Source organism: Equus caballus, chromosome 28 (assembly GCF_041296265.1).
Source record: "Equus caballus isolate H_3958 breed thoroughbred chromosome 28, TB-T2T, whole genome shotgun sequence".
NCBI classification, from domain to species: domain Eukaryota; kingdom Metazoa; phylum Chordata; class Mammalia; order Perissodactyla; family Equidae; genus Equus; species Equus caballus.
Genome location: NC_091711.1, coordinates 15,510,989 through 15,535,870, shown reverse-complemented (window position 1 = coordinate 15,535,870; position 24,882 = coordinate 15,510,989). Strand labels below are relative to the sequence as shown.

The 24,882-nt window shown below is 37.0% G+C and overlaps 1 protein-coding gene across 5 annotated transcripts in view; it reads right to left on the bottom strand.

Moving 5' to 3' along the window:
* Positions 1-3,737: 3,737 nt before the first annotated feature.
* Positions 3,738-24,882, bottom strand: part of TMTC2 (transmembrane O-mannosyltransferase targeting cadherins 2) — a 393,090-nt gene continuing 371,945 nt past the window's right edge. For all 5 annotated transcript variants that reach the window (XR_011433667.1, XM_001490789.6, XM_070254222.1 and 2 more), the window contains one exon: positions 3,738-6,386. Coding sequence is in view for 4 of the 5 variants with exons in the window: in XM_001490789.6 (XP_001490839.1) it covers positions 6,207-6,386 (180 nt within the window). In the remaining variant the exon portion in view is untranslated. The remainder of the gene's footprint in view (positions 6,387-24,882) is intronic.

Genomic DNA, 24,882 nt, shown 5'->3' with positions numbered 1-24,882 from the left:
TGGGAGAGTTAGACCCAGTGGGATACAACAAAATATAACATGGATTTACTTTTCCAAATCACATAATGAAAAATTATTCGATTAAACTTTAATAGAATATTATGTAGTAACATCAAAATATTTGGAGGCATAAGACAGTTTTTAAAAAGATAAACTTTGAAACATCATCATTCCAGGGAAATTTCTCAAACTCTTATCATCATAAAGTATAGGAAAAGGCACTTTTACGTAATAGTAGTCTATTGCAAAAGAAACATAAAATATCCAGACATTAAGCACAACAAAAAATTTAAAATAACACAAAAAGAATTAAAAATATGAAAACCTATTGAGATTATTAATTGGTTCTATGTAATTCAATAAGTTGGTGTCTGCAGAATTAAAAAACTAATTATTCCTAGAGTCAATATGGCCATTACTGGCTTAATGAGATTAGAAGGGCCTACATTAAAATCAAAGGTAATCACTTGCATCCACTCCCCGTGCACATACACTCGCCTCTCCGCCCTCTACAGTTCTGGTTTTCTGGTAACTAATGATCTTTTACACTATACGAGAGAAGTGTCCAGCCGAAAAAAGGCATTTTAATTTTTTAATGATATTTTTAGTAGTTTTGGAAACAAATTAAATTGCTTGATTTCTCTCTCAATACATTTGAAAACTCATTATAGTCTCTAGTTGCTCAATAGTATTACGGAGAGAAAGTTCTCAAAGGAGTTATTTCATTTTGAGCCTTCTAGGATGGAAAAGAAAGAGACATGATAGAAAATTATTAGAAAAAGTGTTTCTAGAAGTGTTGAGCTATTACTTGAAATATAGAACTCTATTCTCTCCATCCAACTAGAGAATGGCTGATAGTTTTGTCTTCAATGAGTGATATTCCTGTCAAATCCAAAGGAGTAGGATAAAAATTAAATATATTTCAGATCAGAATAGACAGCCAGTTCTAGTCTAGACTTCAAATTGGCTGAACATTTTTCCAGGCTCTCCTGTGGTTGTATTATCCAATTTCTTATTTGTTATACTTTTTTTCCCCTACAATACAGTGGCCCAATCTTGGCAGATTCTTGAGCAACTGAAAAAAACACAGTCTCAAACTGTTCTGATCAAATTTTCCACTTCTACAACATAACTTTAATTATTGCTAATGGCAATTAACAGTAAATTTCCCATGTGTCTATCATTTGTCTGTCCACTCTGACTTTCTCCTTTTGGGAATCTCCAGAAACTTTTCCTAAATACCATTTTAGAAAATATATTAACTTCTTAGATTCCTACAGGTATTTTTTAATGACCTCATCAAGGTGTCTCGCATATTTATAACTTTCTCACTTGATCCAATGATTTTCTTGCTAAACAAAAGCTCTTCTTTCCACTCTTTGGAAGCAGATAATTAATAACAAAATAACATCAGAGAGCAGTTGTAAGAAGTTGGGAGAATGTTTCAGGAAACTTAGAAGAACAACTTCACAGAAATTTCAAATTAACAAGAACTTCAAATCTCAGGAGTACGCTAGGGGGAAAAATACATCTCAAATCAAATCTCTATGGAATAACAGCAACAACAAAGGCCAATATGTGGTGAAATGGCAGATGGAATGAAAGCCAACTCAAAGGGTTCTCTGATGGCATCCTCCAGGAAGACCACCCAAAGTGACACAGCGAGAAGGTTAAAGTCCTGGTATACATGTATCTTTGTCTACTGCGAACCTACGCATAATGGAGTTAGCACAATTGCATTACCATTTCAGCTTGTTCTCTCCTTACAGCGCTTGGTGGTTCCAACGCTTTGGCCAAGTTCTCTAGCAACACTCCTTCATTAAAGTGAGTTGAATTTTAAATGGTCAGAAGCAAGTTCTATAATATGGAAATAATATTTAAATTAAGTAATCATATTCCAAAGGTATATACAAATTGGAATTATTATACTTCTTACATTATCCACAGAAACACAGTTACGTTCCATATAATAGAAAGAATAACCAAGTTAGATGCATTTCCTTTCTTTGTACTGGAAATGTATACTATGTGAAAACTGTCATTACCGAGGTGAAAATATCAAATGAGGAGAGTCATTGAATCCCCAACTCTCAAATTTTTAGAATTTAGGTTTTTAAAAATATCAAATTCATCATGAGCAAATAATAGATGCAATTTTCATTTATGATGTAATTTACGTTCTACTCAACAACAATGTGTCAGGCTGGAGAAACAATGCCAACAAAGAAATACACGGCCTGTACCTTCACTGGTTTCAGAGCACAGTGCTGCAACCCAACTTAAAACTGTACCTTGATTTATAAAGAAAATCAATTATGCCATCACTTCCTATAGCAAGACCTCTTGATATCCGACACTTCTACAGCCTACTGTGGAACTGCACTAACTAGTTTTGTGATCTTGGTTAAATCACTGAACTTGAGGGCCTAATGTTCCTCGGGTGGAAAGTAGATGGATTTAGCTACATGTTCACTGAAGTCTCTTTTGGCTCTCACAATCTAAGTTTTTAAGATGTTTTTCATGCGTTACCTCTGTCTTCGTCTGTTTGGGCTGCTACAATGAAAGACCACAGACTGGGTAGCTCATAAACCACAAATTTCTTTCTTACAGTTCTGGAGGCTGGAAGTCTGAGATTAGGGAGTCAGCGTGGTCAGACAAGGGCCCTCTTCTGGGGTGCAGACTTCTCACTGTTTCCTCACAAGTTGGGAGCGGGGAGGGAGTTCTCTGGAACCTCTTTTATAAGGGCATTAATCCCATTCATGACAGCTCTGCTCTCCCAACCTAATCATTCTCCTACTTCCCCAATTCCTAATACTGCCACCTACGGGCAATTAGGTTTTCAACATTTGAATCTGGGGGGGACATAAACAGCCAGACCATCACGACCTGCTTAATCTTCATGATCATCTGCAGTGAGAGGGGTAAAGAATGTGATTTGTAGAAGATGGAATAGCTAGAGAAATGCCAATGGGGGTGAGAAACCTCATTTCCAGACTCGAGTTCAGTGCCAGAGTGCTCACATGACACAGGACATGTGAGCACAGGACAACATGGGGACAGCCTTGCTGCCTGCTAGCTTTGTGACCTGGACAAGTTATTTCATACCTCTGAGACCTGGTTTCCCTAACTGTAAAGCTGAAACATAACCTCACACATCCACAGGATGTTTAGCATAAAATAAAACATTTATAGCTAAGTTTTATCCTGTAATAAAAGAATTAGGCAATATATAATCATGTTATTATATAACAAAAATTTTAATAAGACTATCGAATTCTCTGACTGTCAGTTCGCACCTTGTCTAGGACCTGACGTTTCCTTATATTCCTCCTGAATGTGCTGCCCCTATGTCTCAGCAGAATAGGGTTGCACTTTCCTCCAGGACCACAACTACAGAATCAGGTCTTCTAAATATAGCCATTTTTACCAACCAACCAATGAAGCAGGGAACTGGCCCTCCTTAGGAAATTTTTTAACACTTTTCTATAGTTCATCAATAAAACAAAACAAAATAAAAACTGTGTCATCTTTTCTGAACATGGCAAATCTGATGATATTGGCAACCCTTATTATTAACTCCACCAAATTAATGATTATTATTGCTTATACATTAGCCACAATGTCTCTCTATTTGACTCTCAAGCTCTATCTTTTTAAACTTTCTCCTAGTTCTATTAAAATGCAAGACAGTGTAAGTGTTGTTACTGCAGAAGATTTAAAAAGGCTTATACGACATATTTGTTATCAATGCTTTATTGTTGAAAACAAAATTGAAATTCTCTGGCACATAAAACAATTATTTCTACAAAAGGAAAGCCTACAAATCTTGATAATTTATACAAATAACAGTTTCTCAAAAAATAAAATTTTAATTTAGTAAACTTGTCTTGTGCTCTATATTTTTAGCACTGTCTGCAATAATCCACCATAAATCCCTGAGCGGAGACATTTTTGACCATGTTCTATAGGCCCCCCAGCCCTCCCCCCAAGGTGGTCAGTTACTAAGCCCAGCCCTGTAGTGAAAGGCGTCAGGGACATTTCCTTATTAAAGATCCATGCATTTTATGACACAGGCCCAATTATTAATGCTACTTGGGAACTGGGTCGACATGAAGTGCCTCTACTGTGCAATCAGCGAACCTATTAAGAACCAAGTGTTTGAAAGGAAGAACAATAACAATAAAGACATAAAATGTTAAGACTAGGAAGTCATCATAGGTCAATAACTATTTAAATAAATAAAAATGTTAGATAGTGAATTCATCTCTATATCCTTATATTAAATTCCTTATTTATTTATTTATTTTTGTAATTGCCAATGCACTAGAAGATGAAAAATATACTTCAACCCATGTTTTTCGTTTGACCATGGGTTTGTTGCTGTTAAATGTTAAATATCATCCTGAAAACACAGTGATTTTGTTATAATTTAACTTTGGCCCTTCAATGAAGTGTTTAAGAAATAATATACATATTAGGAGGGCCTTCTTATTAATGCCATCAACAAATCTCTCACTACATCTGTCCTTCTGACAAAAACACTAATGACATAGGAACACTACTTTAAATTCTTTATCCCACTGTATTGAGTTATGCAGCAAAACATATAAAATACGGAGAAAACATAATATGATGCATTTGCATGTCCAGCTTCCCTTTAATGGCGGCGCTGATCATATATACATGGAGTGTGAAAGGAAAGGAGAAAAAGCAAATTTTCAGTTGCCAAGAACTGGCTTAATGAATCAAGTTTCGTCTTGTTACTTTGCTACGGTAGAATAATAAATAAATAAATATGTAGACTATTGTGTAGCTACTTTCTCTATGAAGAAGTTGAGAGCGGACTATTGTTTCATAAAGTTAATTTTTAGTAGCAAAGTTTGCAAGTCAAAAAACGTTCAATAAATGTTTTTCTCTACTTCATTTATAGTCTTTCACTTGTGAAATGCTCATTGAAGTGGTTACTAATAGGTAATGAAATAAGATCCAAATTTGCTAGTGAAAAATGGTTTTCAACTGTGAAAAGCACTTGGCATAAGACCCAGAAACACAGGCTAATGCTTCATGCTATTGCCGCTTAACATAAGTGATTTTTGATGTCTTTTGGGAAGAGCAAAAAAACTTATCAGCAGTGCTGTTTAGCTATTAGAACGTGATTAGCATTTCATACCAACTATTTCCAAAATATAAAATCATTGGCAACTGTCTATTATATACTCCTTTGCACAGACTTGATTTGTTTCAACAGTAACATCCGGGAAGTACAAAACACCTTCCCTTTTGTCTAAAAGCTGCTGGTTAGTTATTGGAACTGGAACACTTTTAAGCTTCTTTTTGATTTAATCCTTATATAAGCATGTGCATTAACCAGGAATAGTCATTTATAAAGGCCATTTCAAAAGCCTAAGAATACAATAAATTTTCCTAGGCAGTTTTGGGGGAAAATGTTGGTGACGTTAAAATAAAAAATGCCTGCCTGACACATATAAGGCCTCCCCAGCCCCTCCTGCGACACCAGCGTGAAACGTGGTTGGGTAGCTCTGCTCTGCATATCCTCTCCAGAACATGAAAAACAAATGATGCTCAAAAGAGTGAAGACTGACATCCAGACCATAAAATGTTATGTGCACTAGTCGGGAAACAACTGTAGATTATGAAAAATCCTGACACAGTACTAAAAAAAAAAGTTTTCAAAGTTTCATAAATTGATAAGCAGGCTGCCCCAAAGAGGGAAGACAGCAGCGTCAGGACAACCGGCCAGCTCACTGGGATTCACGCTACACTTCAATCACTCCCCATTAACACTTGACCTTAATAGTTTACCATGGCTGAATAGACACTCTGACTTCCTCTCACAGTGTTTAAGGAACAATATAGTTTCCAAATCAGCTTTCAAAACTCAACAAAACTTGTAGTGTAGCCCCCCTCCCCCCTTAAGAATGCCAAAACATTCTGTTTTAAGTGCTCTGGTTTACAGGCTATGGGTAACAATTCCATCCTTCTGGAGGTTTCCCATGTTCCCCTTTTTGGTGTTAATGGCTGTGCCAACAGCAAACTGGATACTCCCAGAAGTGGCAGTGACCTCAGCGACCTCTGCCTTGGTCTTGAAGTTCAAACTAGCTTGTATCATAGCACTGCTGGGAAGTTCTGTTCATTAATGAAGCCGCTTTGACATTGGGAGGAGGAGGAGGCATTGCCCTCCTGTGTCAGGTCTTGGAAGTCTTTAAGCCTTGCTTTTCCATGATGTTCCACAGTTTACGGAGATTGGACTGCGTGATGACGTCATCCGGCTTGAGGCGCAGCGCCCGCAGGTAGTTGGTCTCGGCCTTCTGGAGTCGGCCGTTGAGGTGCAGAATGGCCCCCAGGTTCATCAGAGCAGCCGGATACTGGAACCAGAGAGAGGAAGGAAAACGATTAAGAGGCCATTTCAAGCTTTCCTTTATGGAAGACAAAAATCTTCATCCACTTATGCAAATGATTCCCTTATGTCTGCAGGCATTTTATGGAAACAATTTAGCAATTTATACAAATAGACAAAGATAACTAGGAAGGAAAAAAGTTTTCAAATAGCTGCTATGTACTTTGTACTTTAAATAAGGCAGGCAGCAAGAGAAATAGTTTTCTTCTTTAATGAGAAAGCATAGGTTACATATGAAGACTTCGTAATTTAGCCAGACTGTATGTTCTGAGAAAAAAAGTTTAACGTGATACAATTTCAGATGGAAAGAATTAAATATTTTTTTTCAACTCGGTGCCAAGAAATAAAAAAATTAAGTGTGAAAGTTGACAAATCTATGTCCACCCACTCTTTTCTTCTTCTCCTTAGCAATATTCCAGGCCATTTATGCAAACATAAATAAATAAGTAAAATATATTGTAAAATTTTACTGATGTTTCCAGGGTAAAATCTCTGAAAAAAATTCAAATACAACCACTAAAGTCCTTTCCAAACCTAACCCAAGTAGTTTAATGAGACAACGTCCTTATTTTTAAGTCAAACAGTTTTTAAACTTTTAATGGTGAATATTTACTATAAATACAGCAAGGGAAAAACACATCAAATAGATAAAATATGGTACAGAAATATGTAACCTTTATAAATTTTATATTATTTATTTAAAAGTAGTCAAATAATTCTCAAACAGAATTTTCTGTAATGTGTGATAATTGCAATGCAAAGTTATCATGTGAAAAACAAAGTTTAGAAAAAAGTATGTTATGTAGCAGTAGTTTAATTAATGCAAGGGTTTCCATCCCAAAATTCTCAGTGATTAGTTAAGAACAACAAAAGTTCTTCTACAAGGAAAAAATATTTTGCTTTCTATCTGCACATAAGAGCTGTTCTGCTCTTGTCTTGTCTCTGTAACTTTCTGCCTAACAGCAAGCAGTTAATATTTGGCAGTTACATAAATGCATATTTCAAGTATCAGATAAAACTAAAAGTGCTTATACTAAGATTATGTTTTCATTTTACAGATGATGCCAACTATTAATTGTCCTGGCAACTCTGTGATACAGCCTAATTCACAATTATTTTTATGATTTAGTAGTTTCACAGTTCACACATTTTTTAGCTTAATTCATGTGACTCTACCCTTTACTGTAAAAACAATTATTTCTGATCCAAAAGCAATGCTGGGGAGAGGGGTGAATAGTTCAGAATAAACCAACTTGGAAAAAATGATCAGACTTGGATTTTAAGAGATCTGCATTTGAGTTCTTGCTCAAACACCAACTGTGACCTTAGTGAGGTCCCCTAACACATCTATGCCCCAATTCTTTCATTTTTGAAATATTGAAATAACATCAGATTTCCTGTATGTTGTTAGAAACATAAAATGAGTAAATAAATAAATGTTGCACAGTACACACACATAGTAGACACTCTAAAAATGCCAAGTTCCCTTTTCCTCAACTCATTTTGCCTGAGGTTTAGCACGTGCATGTTTGGGATTTTTACACTGCTATACGACTTTATAATTTTTGTTTCAATGGCTATCTGTCTCTAGATTCATACCAAAATTTTCTTAAGTCCTCAACTACTGGGCATTATTTTCCAACTTTTCTATGTCCTTTATTCTTTTCCAAAAATAATATTGCAAATATAAGCTATTCCTGACCTTCAAAAACCTTTTGGTTAGGATGACTCCATACTTATCAAGAAAAATACAGATGGTCAGTTTCTAATTTTAAACACCAATCCAAACAAACATAGCTCTAAATTACATGTGCAGTGAATAGCTCCACATTGGAAACCTAAAATAACACCACCTACTCTGTCTTCCTAAAAGAACTTTGTTATCATACCATCCATTATCATCTTGAATTTCTTGATGCCCAGATACACTTCTGAATTATGTCTCCTCACAGGGTTTAGCACAACTATCAATAAACAGCTACTAAACTGATGGTGAAGTGTGTTCACAGCCTGAATCACTGGAGATGCTAAGTAGATAAAATGTTCAGACTTCCTGCCATCCTGAGTGGGAAGAGAGGAAATGAGGGGGGAGAATCACAGTTGGAGACCATTCCTTACTAACCAGAAATAGAAGAGGCCCAGCGACGGGCTGAGAGAAACCAGATGGCCCTGTGGGATAGTCGTTATTTCTTGAATCACTTTATTATCAAAGTGTCTGTGCCTAACCATAATTGCAACTCAAGGGGATTATTAAAAACACTCAGAGGTCATAGAGTCACACGCCTAGGTTCCAATGACAGCTCCAGCGAGAGATGTCTGCACTTGAACAAGTTGAGTGAGTGCTTGAGACTTCAGTTTCTTCTAGAAATGGGACGATAACAGTACTTGCTTCATAGGGTTGCTTTTGAAATTAAATTAGAATACAAAATTGTCTTTTTCCTATTCTTTTCCTTCCATCTCCCCATCTCAAAAACAGAAAGCAGAATCTCCTTGTCAGTGTGCCTGAATGACCCCTGAATACAAATGCTGAGGCTCTGCGAACTGGCGCTATCTTTATGAGCTTTGTAGTCTTTCTTAGGTTAAACCTAGAAGAGATGGATACGAAAACAGGTGGTGAAGTAGACCAAGCCTATATATAGGCCTTATCATTGTTACTAAATTGTAGCCTGGGGTTCTTCTGTTCTTCAAATACTTCGGAGTCACCTCCCTGCCATCAAATGATGAAAAAATTTTAATATAATTCTAAGAAAATGCAATTAGGAAGTTAAATCTGCTATCAAAATGAGTTCTGAATGCTAATTATAATAGTGTTTTGGAATAACTTTAATTTTGCATTATCCACGCTAGGGTGTTAGTCATTAAACAAAAATAGTCAAAAATTGACATTATGAAGTTAATGTGGGATAACAGATCTCATGGAAGCTCACATATACTCATTAATTGTGTTCCCTAAAGAGTAAAAATCCAAGTAAACTAAAAATGTGCATATTTAAGGATGTCATTGATATTTTTAAGCAGCTACAGATTCCTATGCTCAGATGTAACATTTTGGTTTAAATGTGTCTATCTTAATAGAGTAAAAGAAGTTTTTTATTTTAAAACCCACAAACATACATTATGTAATGCTTTTAAAACATCACTATAGCTTCTTATTTGAGTCAATGGAAATTAATGAAATGTACATACTGGTATGCTCAAAAGTGACATAAGTTACAAGTATCATTGCCTTAGATAACTGCTCTCAAAGTGTCAACATTTTGACATAAAAAATTTCATGTACTTGTTAAAAATTTGCGAATAAAACTAAATATAGACTAACTTTTCTATATGGTTGTTTTCTTTCTTCAAAGACAAGGACTTTATCTTTCAAGCCTGTTGTGTCTCGTCTCTACGGAAGTGGCTAGGGGTAGCTTGCTGGATGCCCGCTGGACTGAATGCCTTCAGCTCTTCCAGCCTTGCTACACAAACTGTAGTTCAAGGAGGAGCATCGGCATCACCTGGGAGCTTGACAGAAACGCAGAATTTCAGGTGCCAACCACTGAATCAGAAAATGAATTTTAACAAGATCCCCAGGTACTTTGTAGGCTCATTAAAATTTGAGAAGCATTGTTCCAGAGGTCATTTCCTGATCTTAGATTATATCATTTTATAACTTTTGAGATGAAGTTTCTTATAAAAGGATGGACTTCCTACAGCACAAAGAATGTCAGTTCAAACATCTAACCTCTGTAAAGCAGAATTCTTCTCTTGGCCATGCAGTTATTTCAGGTAGTAAATGTTCAAAGGAAACTTTCTTAACAGAAGCCATAAATGACTAAATATTATTAGACAGAAGGAGAGGGGATAAAAACCCTTTTCACAACCAAATAAGAGCTTGTAAAGGTTTCTAAACAGACTTAAAGATTACCTAGCTATGTAACTGAAATGCAAGAAGTCTAGGCGACTGGCTGTCTATTACATATTAGTGTCATTGCTCTGTGCTAGCTGTGACTCTTGGGCTGGGGAACAGAAACCCAACCACAACTGCTGATGTCTTCCCTCACACACATCCTCTTTTATTAAAGACAGCTGATGAAATTTTCAGCATGTTAACAAGGCAGTCAGCATCTTGCAACTCAGTAACATGGGGCTTGTGGCTCCGTACAAGAAATGAACTGCTTTGTACTTCACAGACTAGAAAGGAGAACCAGACCTTTCTTGTTTCCTTGAGGAGGACAGATGCTTTACATCAAAGGGGCTGACTGGCAGCCATACTGAGGCAACAAATGATGTCTTTTTCAAGTCTCGAGGGAATTATGCCTTTCTTGATACTTGACTGTGGTTTTTGGCTTATTTCTCCAACATCAGAGGAAATAAGCAAAATTAAAATAAGAGCTATCTATTGGGATAGCAGAGAGGAAGGGCAAGATTATGCAGGTGTGATTCTAGTCTAATGCCCTTGAGGCTCCAGGAACCCAGCTGAGCTCACAGGGTCTCCTGAGCTCACAGGATTGGAAGACAAAGTCATTTTCCTGGCCTTTGCCTATTATATAGTCTTAGAAGATATCTATGGAGGAGGATTAATAAGACGATATGGGGATTTAGGATTGGGAATTCATGTTTTTATTGGGAACAGGACTAAAATGTAGAATTTTGAACAGAGGATTTGGGTGAAGCCTAGAAAAGGAAAAGAAGGTCTTGGTTGAAATGTTCTGATTAAGCAAGAGTTGGAAACCCACAGAGTAATTGGGTTCACCGTATCCCATTAGTCCCTGGGACCACTTCCTTCATGTGAAGGTAAATCAACAGGCAAGAGAAGCTATGAAAAAGATGAAGATAGAAATAACTGCCCAATATATCTAATTTTATAAATATATTTATTTCATTCAAAGTGTTGCTGAAATTCTCCATATAGTTGTATATTTACTGTTGTATGAACTAAATAACTTTTAAGAAAGAATGTCTGAAGTCACTTTTAATCTCCCTTCTGAATATAATTTGCAAACTTAAATGAGTCTGCAAACTTTAATGGATCCTCATTCTTTTTCAATTAGTTACCAAATAACTTAATGAAGGCTGCACACTGCCATTCAACTGTATTCAGTTGAAATTGCTTACCCAGTTGAATTTACCGGAGCAGTAACTGCACCATGATGCTTAAAAAAGTAATGGTATAAACTTTTAAGAAACATATTCAGGAAAAAGTATTTATGCATAAATTTAAGGGATCTCTTTATATTTATTGTGCCTTGTACATGGTAGATGTTTAATAAGTAATTACTGAATTAAAGGTTTTTTTTTTTTTGATGAGGAAGATCAGCCCTGGGCTGACATCTATTACCAATCCTCCTCTTTTTGCTTGAGGAAGACTGGCCCTGAGCTAACATTCATGTCAATCTTGCTCCACTTTATATGTGGGACGCCACCACAGCATGGCTTAATGAGCGGTGTGTAGGTCCACACCTAGGATCCTAACATGCAAACCCTAGGCCGCCAAAGCAGAGTGTGCAAACTTAACCACTATACCACCAGGCCAGCCCCTGAATTAAAGTTTTTAAGATTATCTGTCAGGCTTATGGAAAAAAGTTTAGCATGGACTGAGACAAAGTTAAATACCTTATTTCCCTCAGTTCCAACACCACTCCTCCTCCTTTATACCACTTGTGTGCTGAATGGTCCAAGGCTAACCTAGAAACCTGAATAAATTATCCTTGATTCCTTGTCTTCCTCCTACACACATATGTACATACATCCGATTGTTCAGTCTTGGCAACTTTACCCCAAAATCTCCCTTAATTCTGTCTTCTAATTATACTCTGCCCCATTCCCCAACTTCGTTTAAGCCATAGTCATCTTTTCTTGGATTATATAAATAAAATTATTTTGACAAAAAAGAAGAATAAATGAATGGGTAGCTGTACAGATTGATGGGTGATAGATTAAATCAATGAATAGACACATGAGTAAAGTCATATGCAGGTTTTTTATTAAAAATATTTGAGGCATACAAAAATTTCAGAGAATACAATAAAAACTGTGTACTTGCCTAACAAATAAAACTTTATAAAGACAACTGGAACTTCCAAATATCTCTCACTGTCCTATTTCTGAACTCACCCCCATCCTCCCAAGGAAACACTATCCTGAAGTTGGTATTTATAATTCTAGTGTAGGTATTACACTTTTACTTTTTCATGTACCCATAAAAAATGCATAACCTTATATTTCTATAAGTTTTAATTTTATAAATTTGTCCATCATGGGATGCCATCCTGTCAAGCACCCACCAGGACCTTGAATATTTTGCTCATCATTTTGTTTTACAGGTTTGTCCATGTTGGTATTTATAAGGTTTAGTTCTTTCACATGAATTCCATTGAATGACTACCCATTCTCTGAAGGTTAGATACACAGACTCTATAAGAGACGGTTGCCATCAGTATTCTTGTGACTATCTCTACACATATTTAAGGGAGAGTATCTAAGAGCGGAATTGCTGGATCAGAGAGGATCTTCAGCTTTACCAGACATTACCAAATTCCTCTTCAGTGTGGTTGTATCAAAATGCATTAGCATCAAAATGTAACAGGGGTCCGTTCATTCCATATCCTTTATAACACTTGGTATTGTCTGACTTTTTAATTTTTGCAAACTGAAAGTTGTAAAATAGAATCCTATTCTGTGCTGAAATTCTTTTTCCTGATTACTAGAGAGGTTAATAACATTGTCATAAGTTTATTAGCTTTTCGCATTTTGTCTTCAGTGATCCAACTGTTCTTTAACATTTGGTCAGCATAAGTTTTGTAAGAATTGTCACTTACATGGTGATATTCGAAAGGTAATTACACAGAGCTTCCACTACCTGAAAATAGCCGCTACATAGGGCCGTCTGGCCTGGTGTTTTCTTCCTCAGTCACTTTCCCAAGACTGACAACCAGATAACCACTGTTTCTAAAATGAAAAATTTGTTATATGCAAAATGGAAATCCTTGAGATAGGCTTACTTTCAGTGTGGGTGGGAGGATGACAGAAATCTTGGCAGCTAGAGGGTGGGCTGGACAAAGGGGCAGTGGGATCCACGAAACTGCTTCACAGTAACTATGGGGAATCCTGGACCAGCAGATGTGGGAGAAGGATGGCAGCTCCTAGCTAGCACACAGAATGGACTTTTCTTTACAGCCGGCGTCTCTGTCTTTGAACAGTGTTTCCTGTGCTCCCGCACTTCACCACCCTCCATTTCTACTGGCACTGCCTAGTTTAGCATCTCATCTCGTTCCTAAACTCTATCAGCCTCCTACTGTTCTCCCCACCTTCAATTTCTTCCTTACTGCAATCTGTCTCCCACTTGACCATTTGTCTTTTTCTGAACACAAACGGAGTTTTAGAGAGTCAACCTGTGCCTATGGAAAAAAAATACAGACTCTTCAGCCTGGTACTAAGAAACCCTTTACAACTTGGCACCCAAAATAAGCCCTTAATATACATCCTGCACGAGCCCCATGAAACCTCTATTTCTGCCATGTGCTATTCTGAGCATTCATTTCTTATCGAACTGCTCCTCTGACAAAGTCCTTCTTCCATTCTCTTTTCAATAAAATTCTGCTCATTTTAAAAAGAGTTTAGAGCAATCTCTTATTCATAGCTTGCTTCTCTATGTTCCCATAGTACTGTCTACGTACATTAATTGCAGCACTTACCACAATGAACTATGGCTACTTGTTATAAGTGTCTGTCCTCTTTGCTGAAGGGTGAGACAGACAAGGAATTTATTTTAACTGTCTTTATAGCGCTAGTGCCAGGCTCTGGCATAGGTAAGAAGCTCTCAATGAATGCCTGCTGAAAGAACGATTTGTATGGTTTAGCAGAAAGAACTGACATAGGAGAGGTAAATCCTAGCCCAATCTCAATGTAATTTAACAAACATTTATTAAGCACCTACTAGATGTCAAAGTTGCTGCCAGATACTCTAGATAAGTGGTAACAAAAACAATATATTTTTTTTAGTCTGTGCGTGGCTTTAGCTAACTTGAATTGCATACTTGGCATTTACTACAAACTGTGAGGAGATGTACATTCACCATTTCACTTATGCCCCTCATACTTATGAAACTGTTATCCATGCCTTGTTCTAAGCACTATAGGGGACTGCGCAGATGAAGGGATGACTGCCCTCATGGAGTTTATAATCCACTGCATGAATCAAATGCTTCTACTCCCAGGAAGAATCAGGCACGTCTGTGAGGGAGATGCCAAGACTGAGTTGTGGAGAGAAGGGAGACTACTTCCTTTAGGCACGAGGCTATTGGACCAGATGAACTATCAGGTTGCTTCAAGTCTCTTATTTTTCCAAAATGAGAATGCTATACAAACTTTTGAAATTGGTGGGTCACAGCAAAATGAATTTGTTACTTTTTAAAAGTATTTTTAGCAAACTGCCGGGAGAGGAGCCAACAGTGGAGAGAAACTCTAATGGAGAAAAATCTGAATTTCAATTAGTTTGGAGATTAGGATGTCAATAATGATGGCCATGATGTAACCCTTCTGGGAACAAATCAAAATGGAAAACAAAGTCCTTATTAAAAATGAAGTATTAATACAACAAACTAAAAGATATTTCACAAAATTCTATGAAAAAAACCCCACAAGTAAGGCAATACTCTCAACTCAGAAATGATAGTTTTTTGTAGTCATATTTTGACTACAGTCATATTTTGAATAAAGTATCTTTGCGAAAAGATTTACCAAATTGTACATACAGCAAGGGAAAACAACACAGGAAATCTAGCAATAGTAAGGCAAATTCTGACAGATAATAGAAATGATGCATCTTGATTCTCAGTTTCAACACAGTATTTGTGTTCTTGAAATAGCTTTGAATAAAACAAAACAGATATAGGTGACAAGCAAGACACGACGCTGTATTAAGGGAGTAGTTGCAATTTGTCAGTGACACATTTCATCCTGTAGGCTCAATCCTTCTCTCCTACACCTGCACCATCCCAGCGGGTGCTACAAGAACGTTCATTTAACTTTTATGATGGGTGTGATTGCCACAATGTGGAGTGCTATCCATTTCTACGGCAATCAAAATGCCAACAGCTGTGGTTTGGGGGATAGCAAACAGTGATGGTAACAGAGTCATTTCAAAGGTGGTAGTTATTTCTAACAGATTTTAAAGTGCATCTGCTAAATTAAGAATATGATCTCAGAAATTATTCTTCACTGAAGATCATTCTCTTTCAAAGACAGGCTTTCTTGCTGTCCTTGATTTCACAGAAACAACTCTCATGGGATCCTAATGGAGAACCTAGATGCCGGGCCACCTAAGTGTCACTCCCAGCTTTCATAAAATCCATCAGTACACTGCTTACCTTGATTTGTCATAACCATGGAGCTCATCATTTGAAGTAAAACTTCTAAATAAAAGTTCTACATAAGTGAGAAAATATACGATGACAAAGTGCACTTAGAGTAGAAAAAGAATAAAAATAAAGAGAATTTATTGAAGGTTGAAAACATGGAAGGAAAGAAATTTAGAAAAGAATCTGCACAACAGACAAACATCATTTAAGTGTCTACATCACCCAGAGCTGTCTGCCCTTACTAATCTAGAAGCTGCTACAAAAACCCACAGCATCTCCTCCTTTTCTTTGAACCAAATTCCTTGCCTATTTCTAGTCCAAATATGATTTAAGCAACATAATTCACTCTACACTTTATACATTTCTTTTTAGCATGAAGGGGAGGGAGGAACATGTACGTGCTTTCTCAATCATAATCATATTACACAGAAGGATTTCCAGCTGTACAGGCCATCCAAGTGTGTATGTGTGAAGTGTGAGTTTAAATATATCTAATAAAATGACTGCTCATTCTGAGCAGTTGAAACAGGTCACTGGAATAATCATGTTGTTATTAAAATGTATTTCACAGATATATTGGAAGTTGACATTTGGGCTTAAGGACTCAAATGTCATGGAAGATAGAAGCAAAGAGCTATAGTTTTGTGGGGTTTTTTTTGCTGGCTTTTTGTTAAGTAAATGATCATCTGATCAAAAAAATACAATACAGCAAGAAGTACAGATATATTACATTGACAAAATCAAAGTGGTACTAAACACTCGACAGATGCCACAACAATCAAATTCAGGACATTTTAAAAATCTTATGTGCATCACTTCTCTAATTGACTTCTATGTTTGCCAATAAAAAGCTTTGATCTGATGGACGTCAACTGAGAGATACTAATTTGCATATTGTGGAAATGACAAATTTGTTCCTAAACAGGACTTAGTGAAAATACTCACTTTTTTAAATGATGGAAATGAGCATATCAGACACCTCAAAACAGTGGATTAAAATGAAATTTAGGTTAGGCACAGACACTCTAAAGATGGGCAAGACAATTTTTTTCTCTCACAAAGCAGATGGGGACCATGCTGTGAACAAGCAGGATTAATGCAAGGGTGACAGTGTCATTCAGAGCAATCACATTGGAACATGACATTAGAAGGCAGCAACTGTCCACCTGCAGAGTGAATATGAAGAAACACGTTTCACTGAGAGAATTCACCATGGGCTTCATGCATGCAGCAAGTGGAAAGTTTTGCGAATGCTCTGAGTGAGGATGACCAGATCAAACAGAGCGAGCAAGAGCAAAGCAATTCCTCCAGAAACTATAAATCTTTCCAGGGACTAAAAATAAAACGTAAACACACTGTCTGATGCATGGCGTTCTATTTGCACTTTTATAGGGCCAAGACTTTGATGATACACACTCGGAAAAATAATGATGCAAGGTCTTCACACATCATTTTAGAACATATTCCGTCAGGACACACCAATCAAGGTAAAGTCATGCTGGATTCCAAGCCATTACACTTGCCAAAGGGTCACACCTGCTGAAAATGTAGAAATAAACATGGGTTGGGTGTATCTAAACTCATGGCAACTGCCAGTCACATAGTATAAGCCCACATGTCACCCTCAAGATCTCTACATTCAATTGTACATTCTGCCTTTACTTCTGAAATATTCATATCTGAAATCGCCTCATCCAGACTGCACCAATCATCTCTTAACTTAAAGTGTGTAAAGTCAGCACATTATAGGAAGGTTTTAAAGACTGACTTGATGACATTTTTCTGCACGATAGCTTCCAAAATTGTATAAAACACAGATTTTGTATGGCCTTGACCTACTCTACCAATGTCTTGTCTCTTCTCAGAGCAACTGTATTTTTGAAAATGCTACACCCTTACTTTCTTGCCTCCCCTCCTTGGTCTACCCTGTTAATATAAAACAAGGAAGCAAGCTAGTCATCAATAAAGCAATTGCACAGACCCGGAGTCCAAGCAACTGCTAGACTCAGATATATTTATTGAATACTTATTCGTCCATACTCACAAATAACAACCAAAACGAGACTTGAAAAGGAAGGTAGAACAAAATAAATTACTTCTGACACAATGATTAATTCTCACACGCCAATTCTGATTCCTTATAAACTCATCTTCACTACTATGTTAGGGAACCGTCAAGATTATATGATACATGTCAAATAGCTTTACAAAATTACAAAATAATACCTTTTCATCTACTCGAAAAACATAATTTTGTATTGGCAATCAACAACCTTAACAGTGATCTGATATTTGACTACAGGATTGGTCACACGTCACCTCTACTTTTGATTCACGTCTGAACAAGCAAAACAAAAAGGACTTTTCTAGAAGTACAAGAAAGGCACATCTTTTCGACTCTTTCATGTAAGAAACTAGAGGCAAGATTATTTTCTGCTATTACATATTAGTGATTATTAAAACAAAGTATCTCATAAATACTTCACTATCTAATTAAATTGTAGGCCGTTTGTCTCATAAATGCTTAAAGTCCATTACATATAATAATTAAATCCAATTTCAGTATCTTGAAATGGCTCATAGAAATTAAGCTATGCTCTAATGCCTATAATTTAACACTTTTATTTACTTCAGTCAAAGACAGACATTTAAGAACTGTGTTAACTTCTTTGGTTCATCCCAGAGAAGTCGGAATTAAATGGTAATTATAAAGGCAATATTCTTCGAAAATTAAGTCCTGGATGCTAAGTGAACATGATAACTTACAGTGGCCACATCAAAGGGCAGCCTCCAGCAGAGAAAGAAGGAGGAGTGCATGTGGCTAGTCTCTAGGTCTATTTCACTCCAGAACCCAGAGAACCATGAGAGAACAGAAGAGCATGACAGGCCCAAGAAAAGGTGGATCAACGCATTAAGGTATCTCTTACTAAACAAATGAGATTTAGGGAGGATAAAAAGGACATTTATTGCAAAGAAAAATTTAATAAGAAAGTTGCTGAAGGAGCCTTTTGTAGGCTGCAAATGGTTAAAATGGTCTCTCTCCTGCAGTCCTCTGACTATAACTTCTAAAATAAACTTGAGCTCTTCAATGATCATATCCATGATAGCAATTTTCTTTATTTCCTTTTGAAATGTAATTTGTTCATTCATTCATTTAACATCTAATTATTGAGCACCTACATGGGGGATTTCCCAGTATACAAAACAGTTAAAAATTCCAGGCTTCATGAAGCTTATATTCTATTTGTAAGACACAGATAGATATTAAACACAAAAAGTAAGTAAAATATATAGCATGCTATACTGTGAAACATAATAAGGTAAGAAATACAGCAAAGAAGGTATTTAAGGAATGTTTGTGAAAAGAGAGACCAACAAGCTACAGTCTGTGGATCACATGCATCCCACTGCTGGCCCATCAAAAACCTACATTTTTAAATAGTTGAAAACACTCAAAAGGAAGAGTAATACATCATGACACATGAAAATTACATAAAACTCAAAATTCAATGCCCATAAAGTTTTATTGGAACATAGCCATACTCAATCATGTATGTATTGTCTATTGCTTCTTTCACACTACAATGGCATACCTGAGTAGTTGCAACAGAGGCTTGTGGCTGCAAAGCCTAAAATATTTACTGTGTAGCCTGTTACAACCAAAGCTTGCTGACCCCTGCTTTACAATATTAAATAGGGAGATATGGAATGCCCTCTAGGAGAAGATAGCATTTGAGTGAAGAACTAAAGGAGGTGAAAGAGTAAGCTAGACACGAGTGACATGATCTGACATGCTTTGAATGCTGTGTTGAAAGCAGACTAATGAAGGAGGAGTCAATTTCAGTTTTACAGGTCAGTGGCGACAGTGATATCTTAGACAAGATAGTAGCAGTGGAAGTTGGCTTATGCAACTAGAAGAATGAAGCAATTTACTGCAATGGAAAAGATCATGGAGGAGCAGGTGTGGGAGGAAAATCAGGAGCTCAGTTTTGGACTAATAGTTGGGAGGGGTCTCTACAAGTGGAGATACTAAGTAGGCAGTGGATAGATTAGGCTGGAGTCCAAAGAAGAGATCTCAGCTGGAAATATAAATTTGGGAGCCAGCCGTGTATCCATGCCATTTAAAGGCTAAGAGAGAGGATGAGACCTCTCAAAGAGGGAGTATACAGAGAAGAGTGAAGCGGGTCAAAAAAAGAGAAGAATTTCAAGGTTAAGAGATTGGATGGATGGGAAGGAACCAGTCAAGGGGATGAAGGATCAGAGGGACCAGAGTTAAGAGGTAGCAGGGGGAGGGTGTCCCGGAAACCAGGTGAAGAAATTGTTTCCAGGAGGAATGAGTCATTATCCGTGTCAAATGATACTGATAGGACAAGCAAAATCAGAACGGAACACAAACAGATTTAATATCACTGAGTGTCGTTCTAGCAGTTTTGACAAGAGCAGTTTTGGTGACATCACTGGAGAACAAGCCTGTTTGGAGTAGGTCTAAATCAAAAGGAAAAGTTTTGCTATAAAAGGAAGGAGGAAATTGGAGAGGTAGCTAGAGGCAGAAATGGGCTTGAGAAGCTTTTTGTTTTTCCATTCTGGGAGAAATAATATCATGTTTAAATGCTGATGGGAAAAATCTGGCAAAGAGGAAAAATTTGTTAATACAGGAGAGAGACAGGGAGACAGAGACAGAGAAACAGAGGGAGAGGCAGAGCCAGAGGGGGAGAGAGAGTAACTGCAGGAGCAATGTCCTTAAGTAGTCAAGAACAGAGGCACCTAGTGAAGACATAAAGAGGTTGGACTGAGCTAGAATTTTGGATAGTTTATCTATAATAATAGGAGAAAATGTAGCATTTAAAAGCACAGATGCTAATAGATGGTTAGAGGTGATGGAAGCTTGTGGAAGTTCTCTCTGACTACTTCTATATTCTCAATGAAAGAGGAAGCAAGATCACCAGTTGAATGTGGCAATGGAAGAGTAAATGTTGGAAATTTCAGGTGAGACAGTGAAGTATGAAGTTATGTAGAAAAATGTCAGAGAGAATAGACTAGAAAACTACAGTATGATTGCCACCCAGCACTGAGGGTTCACTTGAGGTTAGTGATATTGAGTTAAAGTGAGTTGTGTTTTTCTCTAGCTATGTTTAGCTTCAAGATAGATATGCAGTAGGCAGAGGTGGATGTAACTAGGTGTTGATTTGGCCAAACAGGTATGATGAGGCAAAAAGAAACAAAGGAGTTGACCTATGTGCAAGGGAGTGATTATAATGATTGACCTTGGAATTTAATCTAAATTAAGAGAGATATGAGGATCATGTGGTCAAGAACATTGAAACCCTGGTGACTTCCATGGATTGTAGGCCCTGGGTGTGGCTGAGGCATTTGGGAACTTGCTGCCACAGCTGGAGAAGGTAGTCAGGTAGTGGGATGTGTGAAAGGAGATCATGGAGGTGGAAAAAAACAGCTATCAGGTAAGAAGGCTCTCTTGGGAGACCAAAGTTAGTAAAATATTTCAAGAGCTGTGGAGTGATGGGTGACACAGGCAAAAGATAGATATGCAGTTTTCTGGGGATTAGATTTTGGGAATGACGGATGACCCATGAGACCTGGCCTTTTGAGGTGACTGAGATAATCCTGATGGTAGCAAGGGAGAAAACAACACAACAATTTTATTAACAAATACTAGTAAGAATGGGCTTCAGTTAGGAAAACTTTTTCAGTAACGTTAATTTTTTAAAGATAATCTGCACTCATTAACACATAATTTTAAGCACTAAAGCAGCTGTTATTTAAGCTACTGGAACACGTACCAAGAAACCAAGCACGGCACCAAAAGCAAGTCCTGAAAGGTTTCTAATCATTAACACAATTCTTACTTCTATTATTAGATTGCTCTAGCAGCCTTGTAGTCCACGTTTTATAATATTAATTTTCCTTGTTACTTCAATGGCTAGCTAAAAGCAATATTGATCACATCTTTATTTGGTGTCCACTCAGTAGAATTCAATAAACCTATAAATCAAGTAAATTAAACAACTATATATTTAACATGATAGCTAGTAGTAGGATTTTGCATTTACAAACTAAATTTTAGTATTCAGTGTGGTGATTCAAATAGTGATTATCTCGTGTGGGTGTGGGGCACAGGGACAGGAAAGGGAAGAAGCACACAGGTAGATGGAAGTTACTGGCAATTATCAGTTTTAGAGTTTCATGATGTGTTCACAGGCATAAATTTAACTGTTTATTATTATGCATGTTTACTTACATATATGTTAACATATTCTATGTGTCATAGATTAGATTATATATTTTACAAATCTATGGTAAGACCATGCCTCTACTAGGCTCCTCTGCTAGCATGAGTCAAAAGAGAGTCCCACGTACTCAGAGAAAAAGCTCCCTTCTGCCATACTCCTTCAGCTGAAGTCGAGTCAGGGCACGTGAATAAGATGTCTATAGCATCCTATGCCCCAGCATTAACCACACAAAAATCACCACTGTCATTAGATTATTTATGCTTATTTAAATTCATATCACATTTGCTGTTTCCTTTGCTCACCATTCTTTTTTGGATTTTAGCTTCTCCTTCTGGAATTTCCATTCTTCCTGAAGTAGATGTTTTGAGATTTCTTTAGTAAAATGTTGTTGATGGTAATATCTTTCAATTTTTGATTATCTAATGTGTCTTTATTTTACCATCATTGTTGAAAGATATTCCTGGATGCTAAGAGAGGGTATTATAGAATTTTTTTTCTTAGCATCTTAGAGAGATTATTTCGTTGTCTGTGTCTTTCATGGTTGCTGTTGATTTTATGTGTTCTTGGTCGAATTAGCATTTCTTCATAGGTAAGTTTTCCTTTTTTTCTGGCTGTGTTTACATTATCATCTTGTCTCTGGTATTCTATAATATCACCATGCTAGGCTCAGGTATAGATTTCTATTTACTCAATTTGAGACATATTGTGCTGTGTATCTTCTAACCAACTTATAAAATTCTGGGATATTCACTATTCTCTACTTCTGGGGCTCTGAATAGATATTAGATCTTCTCATTGTATTCTCTAGTCTTAACTTCTCTTTCATAGTCTTCATTTTCTTTTTTTTTTTGTGGCATCCTAGGTAATTTGCTCACACATATCTTCAATGTCACTGATACTCTTATTTGTAACTAATCTGCTTTTAACCTAACCACTGAGTTTAGATTCCAATAATTCTTTTCCTTTCAACTATCATTTATTTCTTAACTATTTCACACAATATTCTGTTTCTGACAGATTCTTCTTTTTGATTTTATTGAGGTTACATTGGTTTATAACATTTTATAAGCTTCAGGTGTATATCCTTATATTTTGACTTCTGTATAGAATGCATTGTGTTTACCACCAAAAGTCTAGTTTCTATCGTGTTTTTGATAGATTCTATACTCTGCTTCTGAGAATTTCAATATCTGCAGTCTTTAGAGGCCTAAATGTTTTGTTTCTGCTGACTTTCATTCATGGTGGTTCCTTCCTTGTGGTCTTAGTGATCTTCGAGTTTTCTTTAACAAATTGCCTGATCTTAGTCTGAGGATTCCAGCAGGCTTGAATTGGGGATGCTTTGCTCCAGAGAGGATTTGCATCTGCCTCTGCAAATGGCCAGGGAACTCTGCCAACCTGAAACTACATGTTCTCCTTTGAGGGTCTTGACTCAATTACAGCCTTGGCTTCACCTTATTGGTGCCGGCACAAGGTTCATCAACCGGAAGGCAGGGCTGCTTGCTATTGACTCCATGCTCAGGATAACCCTGCTTCTACAGGTGGCTCACCACTTAGAATCACACACTCCAGTTTGAAGTTGTTTTCCTTTTTTGCTTCCCAATCTCATCCCCTCTTTGGAAGAGTGGTTCTTATCTCCCTCTTGAAAGCCCAACAGCATTTCAGAAGGAGAACATTATTCTACCCTCTACAGGGGGGAATCTCTGTGCTCTGCTGTACAGACAGAAGTAGAAGTCTTTGTGATTATAAAAGTCATCGAAATGTTGACAGTTTTAAGAGTCGGCTTCAAAATTCAAGGATGGCATATTAATGAAGACTTGGTTAGCAACAATTATGGAGCCCATATCCTATGTATGATGCCATTCCAAGTAACATGAGGAGTTAAAAGGAAAGTGGATCTTGCTCTCAAAGTGTTCTCTAATTCAAGGGAAGAGAAGAAGTAGCAAATACAGATAAGTAACATAAATAAAAGCCTACAGACAGCTCATGAGATACTCTGACATCCTCCTGGAATGTTATCCACTTTTGGCGGCACTCCACCACGTTTAGCTCACAATTGAGAATCACTACACAACTCAGTTTATTTATCAGAAGTTTGTAGTGCTTTTCCTATAAGAACACTTATCACACACAGGACTGTTTTGCATTTTGACACAACCTCTTTCTTATATTTCAGGGAAATTTCAATTTAATATTATGTTGTCAGCAGAGCACTTCTACCTCTTGCCAAGATAAACTCTAATTTCATCCCCACAAAATGAGAAGGCAGGAATTTGCTTTCCTTCATCTATTTTTTCCCTTTATCATTAAGCAGCAAATTAGAGTACCAAGCCCTGCTACTTCACAGACCCAGATGTTTGTTGCTTTCTTCACTTAGAGAAAAGCAAAAAATAGCATGCCTCCCACGCTGCCAGGACTGATGTTCACAGGATGGATAAGGGACTCACGTGCCTACCTTCCTTGCTCTCTATCCAAAATCAAACTTTTTCTCAGGTGGGCACAAATGCACCCACAGGTACATGTGCTCTAAGGGCCTGAAAGTAGCAAAGGGCACCTAGTTGCAAGGAGCTAATGTCAACATGTAAGCTAGTCATGTATGGATTATTGTCTGTCAACTGCAATATTTTAGAATTATCAAATTATCTTCATAATACGAATTTGTTACCTGCTTTCTTCACGCACTTTCTTGAGTGAAACAGCTTTAGCTGGTTGTTAACCTTAAACATTAAAATCCCTTTCATTTTCAGGGCAATCGTTTGTTCAATATACATTGTTTGCAAAGCCCCTAGATCTTCTTTAGGCTTAGTCTCTCCATGAGTCACAAAGTCTGTCTTGCGTTAATTATAATACAGGTACCTTACATTTGTTTGCTACTTTT